This window comes from Corythoichthys intestinalis, chromosome 17, assembly GCF_030265065.1.
Source record: "Corythoichthys intestinalis isolate RoL2023-P3 chromosome 17, ASM3026506v1, whole genome shotgun sequence".
Classification (NCBI taxonomy): Eukaryota; Metazoa; Chordata; class Actinopteri; order Syngnathiformes; family Syngnathidae; genus Corythoichthys; species Corythoichthys intestinalis.
The window spans coordinates 39753331-39759095 of record NC_080411.1 but is presented as its reverse complement, the minus strand read 5'-3'; the positions used below and the strand labels follow the sequence as shown (position 1 = coordinate 39759095).

Genomic DNA, 5765 nt, shown 5'->3' with positions numbered 1-5765 from the left:
CTGAAAATACATGGCGGACACACGTTATTCGTTTGGATTGTTTCTGTCTAGTTTGTTTAAAGCAACACTTTGTAGCTTTAAAGTTTCAGTCGATTTTAGCGACGCCAGTGGACAAAAGTGTTTTGCCTTAAAGTGCCTGTGACAGTATAAAAAAAAAAAAAACTTCAATAGCATTATTATGTGAATTAGAGTAACATTTTGAGACGATTCGACTATATACTGTGCAACAATTTGGCAAAGCAAAGATGACGAGAAATTAGTCTTTTAATCTGCCGTTTAGCCCCGCCTGTCATTATCGCGCTCTAGTGTCCCCAGCTGTCGGATGACGTCGGGAGGGTAACGATTTCATCTGATTTAAAATTCAACCCATTGACAGAGAAGATTGAGAACGACGAAAATACGACACAGAGCAGCAAAATGTCATCATTGTTTCACTCTCTCTACTGCAATATTTTTAGGGGATATTCTTTATATCTAAGTATTTTCCCCAATGACTAAATAAGTAGTATGGTCATGACAAATAACAGGCTTGTGCTAAATGGAATATGGAATATTAAAAATGCATTTATTCAGTACGACAGGGCAAAATAACTGCATAATGGTCAAAACTGTCGAATTCTTGCACCTCCCGAATGGTTTTTATGCCACCAGAGTTTGTCCGGTCATTTCCTTGCCTCGGCTTCGGAGACGGAGGAAAGAGCGTAAACAAAGCAGGAGGCGTGACAGCTAGTGACATGCTAACCCGAACCTAGCGGCGTTTCCCTGCTGTGTGCAGGAGTGCTCGTTGAGGGGGAAGCAGCTGGAGAATGACCGCCAAGCGGCTGTTCCAATCTTTTTCGTCTTTCAAAAATGAAAAATAGCACAAAACTACCCAACTCATGTCACACACGGCGGCGAGGGTGGCAGCCTTCTCCGATTGGCGGCGAGCAAGTTACTGCTCTTTATTACCCTGCAGCGGCAGGAATGCTCGTTGCCGCGAAAGAGGCTGGAGAATGACCGCCGGACAAACCGGCCGACTTCGGAGGAGCGCGCGGCTGCCCGAGTCCAACCCAAGGATAGTGGTCTATTGCTGGGCACACGAAGAGAGCAGAGGTGGCTGGAAGTCTGGACGCGAAGAGGACCAAGGGAGGTGTGCGACAAGCCGCCAGTCGTCGGCCGAGTGGCCTTCTCGGTGTACAATAAGCCACAAAATGCAAGCCACCACCTTATTAAAATGTGTGCCATGATCCCAGTATTTGACATAATACAAAACACGTAGTTACTCAATTCCTCTCTTCCACTTACTTCCAAGTCCGATGGTCCCACAGTTATCGGACTTGTTTTGGCCAACCTCCGCGGTGGACGGGAACTTTTTGAAACCCAAAAAGGCTCACACACCTCTCCCTGGTGCACCACCAAAAACTTGCAGCACATTTGGCTGGCGTGATGGGAAAAATAAATGAATTAACTTGCAAAATCAGCTGAATCCGCAATCGATCTGCATGCTATAAAGCAACGCTGTATTGTGAGATGCTGACCCGGGTGACGTCACATTCAGACTTGTCCTCAATCCAGGAAGTCACTCATTTTCATGGCGCGGGATTAAAAAAGTTGCATATATAAATCGATCGCTTCCACACACATCCAAGCAGTCCATTTCATTCAGGAGCATAAATTACCACATGGAATATGAAATAAGCTTTTTGCTGTCATAGGCACTTTAAGGAAGACTGTGTTTCCCATCAAGCTAGCGAGTGAAAGTCGGGCCAATGTTTATTCTGTATATCCTGGTAGCCACCCTTTATTTTTCCTCCTCAGACAAAACTTTTTTCTCTGTTGCTCTGCCATCTATGCAGAATCGCGCAAAAGTGTTAGCATCGGCTTCCGTCTTCATAATGAATGGGGAAAGAGGGAAGTGATGTATGCCATGAAGCAGTCAGAACATTTGTTTTTGTTTTTTTTTGTGTGGCAGGGTTCCTGCCACCCCCCTTAAAGTTAATTAGTGCCAGTGAAAGTGATATAGACCCTCTCTAGATATAAATTAGGTGTCATTCAACTAGTTGTCAGTTGACATATCATCACAAATGGTATGAAAATATTTTATATAGTTTGAAAAGTTACATAGTGTTGCTTTAAACGCGGCAAAAAATAAATAAATAAATGTATCGGTCATTAACCTGAACAACTCTCCCATTCATAACATGTGTCAAGATCGCACGACTCTTGGACAGAACTCTTTGAAGCAAACTTGGCTCGGAACCTGGCCCACTCCAGTTTATCAGAGTCGACAGTGTCACAGGCACTTTCGCTGATAAAGAGGAGTGGATCGCCATGGCAGCGGCCGGCTTGGAAGGAGCAGAGGGACATCGGCACAGTGATGTTGATGTCAATATTCAGAATACAAAGACTCTCTGGTTCGGATCTGCGTACGCATGCACACAAACACAAATGTTACTGTATGCACAGTTTTAAAAAATGAAGGAACATTTTATAAAAACTTACAGGCAACTCTCCCGCTGTATACAGACACATTGAGAGCCTTGATGTTTCTCACCTGGACCACACTGACTGTCAGGTTCAAATGGATCCTCTGTAAAGATGAAACAAAAGTATTTTTTCTTGGGGACAATACGAAGTCCGTCTATAATAGTTTGAATATTTCAAATGGCTGTAAACTGTCAAAAACAGGCTGAAAAAGATCAATGATTTTTATTTGACAAATTAGGTTCCAAACATGCCTATAGCATTAGTGCAATGCAGTCCTGCAGGTAACGGAGGTTCCCATGTGAGACTGTTACTGCAGGTGTAGAAACCTCGAGGCAGTGGCAACAAACCCATCTCAACACAGTTCAGTCCCACTGAATCACCCACTTTATATTCTTCTTTGCTGGGGAACAGCATCAGGCCATCAGGGATATCAGGGGGAAGACAGATCTTTCCTACACAGGATAGATGAGTATAATGCAAAGAAAGAAAAAATACAGACTAATAAATGTCAACTTATTGCAAGAAACCTAAACCCACTAAGGCAGCTTCCTTTTGGTTGACTCCATGTCCCGTCAGGAAGACAATTGATGAACTGGAAACCTTCTGGGTCAAATCCAGTGACGCACTGGAAGTCTTCAGCCTCACCAAAGTTGTAGTACTGCTTTGCTTTCTGGGATTAAATAATAACATCAATAAAAAAAAAACAGTTGAAAAGTCAGCAAATACCTTTGTTTTTGCTACCACAAAAATAGAAATTCAGGATAGTTGATGACTTCAGAGTATCCAATCTGATAGCCTCCAATTGTACGGGGTGGGGCAGTTCAACTTGCTTATTTAAATTTGGCGCCCTGAATCGATGGTTGCTCTGATGGTGGTAGTGATGGACTTATTTGAGAGGGTGGGGCTTAAAGTTTGGTTCTTAACATGCACTATTTATTTGTGTTTATTTTTCAGAAACCCTAGTGAGCATTATAGAGTGGACTAAGTAGCAAGTTGAGGCATTTTTTTCAAGCGAGCAATGTAATCGGTTGGATTAAGTTCCTGCACCACAGCGAATTTGTTGGGATGAAATTTCAATTCTTAATGGAGGATTCGTCTCACAGAACGAGCAGACAACCCAAGAGCAGATGCGTGTTTTCAGGCAGACCGTCGGGAAGATCTCAAAACAGATTGTCTAACCGCGTCGATGTTTTGGGGTGACCTTGCTGTTTGTGGGAGGCCAGGTTTCTTTTTCTTTATATCAACTGTTTCTCTGATGTTGTTTACCCATGAAACAATCGACTGCCGGCCAGGAACACGACCACGGGGGCAATATTGAAATGTCTACGGAATGCACGTTGCTTTGCGATAATTGAGTTACCGCTTGAAAAAAAAAATGCCTCAACAGAAAAAGCACAGTCCAACTTCATATACTCCATGATGCTCACTGGGGTTCCTGAAAAATAAACACAAATAAATAGCACACGTTAAGAACCAAACTTTAAGCCTTAAAAGACTCTTAAATAAGTCCATCCCTACCATCCTCACAGCAACCATCGCTTCAGGGCGCCAAATTTAAATAAGCAAGTTGCTCTGCCCCACCCTGTAGTATGTGAGACAAAAGCTGTTCAATGAAAAATATGTTCCAGTCAAAAGGTATCGTTTAAAATATGTAAAAACTGAATATCTCGGTTCCTTTTTGTAATTTTTCATGTATTGATACAAATGAAATTTCAAACTGAATCCGATAAAATCTGTGGTTAGCTCACTTGCAAAATTCGACATCGGAGATAAAATTGAGGGGGGTGGGGGGGGGGATTAAAACTCATAGTTTACTTTGTTCCCAAGTCCTGTCATGTACTTCAAAAAAATGTTGGAAAAGTTTCCATAATAAGAAATGTTAGAGTAATCTTGTCTTCAATTTAGGTTATATGTGGGTTTCTTTTCCCCTGTAATCTGTAGTTTATACATGAATTCAATTCAAAATTATCAGCAATTTCTCTGAAATATTTGATACTTAATTGTTTTCTTTCGGAAACAAACTAGTGCTCATGAATGATATTTGGTTTACCCTGAGGAAGCTATTGTCAGGTGGCTTTGGCCTGGGACAACCCTGCACACCAGGAGGAAGCTCCTCCCTCCATCCCACAAAGAAGTCATGGTCATTTTCACATGTTTCTTGTCTAGATGAAGGGAAAAGAGAACATTGAAAACATAAATAAATAAGATGAATAGCAGATAAATACCGTGTATGTAAATGACTATTGCGAAACAACAATTCTGGTTGTAGCAGGTAGAGAGGATTATTTGCACATGTTACTGTTTAACTTTGCCTACTGTTTGAATAAGGAGATGTGACATGGCTCTTCATCACTGTCAGGACCCATACACGGTTGGCCTCCTCTCAAGGGGGCCGGATTGTCACACCTTCTTCTGCGATTTCTTTTCATGGTGGCTCCGCAGCGACTCCACGGGCCCCAACAGCTCCAAAAACCATCTACTTCCTCTGTGAGAATCAAACCGTAAGATAATAAACCAAGATAATGGGAATAAACTACCTTCATTTTCCGCACTGTCAGGCGCACCTAAAAGCCTTCAATTTTCTCAAAAACAGACATGGCGCCTTATAATCCAATGTGCCTAATATATGGATCAATATTGGTTAATTATGGGCTGCGTTTCAATAACGGTTTGAATTGCCCTTGCTCACTTGCCCTAGGCTCTTGTTATGACATCACACGGAGGCCACTTGGAGGGCGGAGGGAAAGTGTGCGACGGGGAAGTGAAAAAAATTAAATGGAACACACTTGCCCTCATTCACTCACAGGTCAGACAATCATGGATCAACAACAGGCTGTTGAGGCGGCGCAATACTGCCTATTCCAAATCACACAAAACATACGGAGACTGGGGTCAATAAGACGGAGACGTATTCTGTGCTTGATGGTAATACGTCGGTACCTGGGAATTATCAGAATGATTAGTTTTGTAACAAATTTTATTGGGGCAAGTTATTATTTATTTCTTTGTCTATAATTTAGAATTTGTTGACAGATTTGATGTTTAAATACATATAACCTACTTTATGTACTAGTATAGTTGACATTAGTTTTAGTGTCAGTCCCTACCAACGCCAGACCATTCCTTTCGTTAAAAGCAAAATAGAAAAGGCAAGCGAAATACAAAAGTCAGTGACAAAATTTGTCATTATTTTTTCCTTTTGTGTTTTTAATGACAAAAGTTAAAGTCAATATCAAAATATACTTTAATATTTTCATTTATTTATTTATTCCTCTTTATATTTCTGGGGTTTCTGGGGT

At 41.5% G+C, this 5765-nt stretch overlaps 1 protein-coding gene across 2 annotated transcripts in view; it reads right to left on the bottom strand.

Moving 5' to 3' along the window:
- The window catches only part of c6 (complement component 6), a 54067-nt gene that overhangs the window by 11588 nt on the left and 36714 nt on the right, over positions 1-5765 (bottom strand). For both annotated transcript variants that reach the window (XM_057818303.1, XM_057818302.1), the window contains 6 exons: positions 4783-4951; positions 4517-4628; positions 3004-3136; positions 2718-2918; positions 2482-2569; positions 2157-2401 (listed from right to left, as the gene is read on the bottom strand). In XM_057818303.1, coding sequence (XP_057674286.1) covers positions 2157-2401; positions 2482-2569; positions 2718-2918; positions 3004-3136; positions 4517-4628; positions 4783-4951 — 948 coding nt within the window. The remainder of the gene's footprint in view (positions 1-2156; positions 2402-2481; positions 2570-2717; positions 2919-3003; positions 3137-4516; positions 4629-4782; positions 4952-5765) is intronic.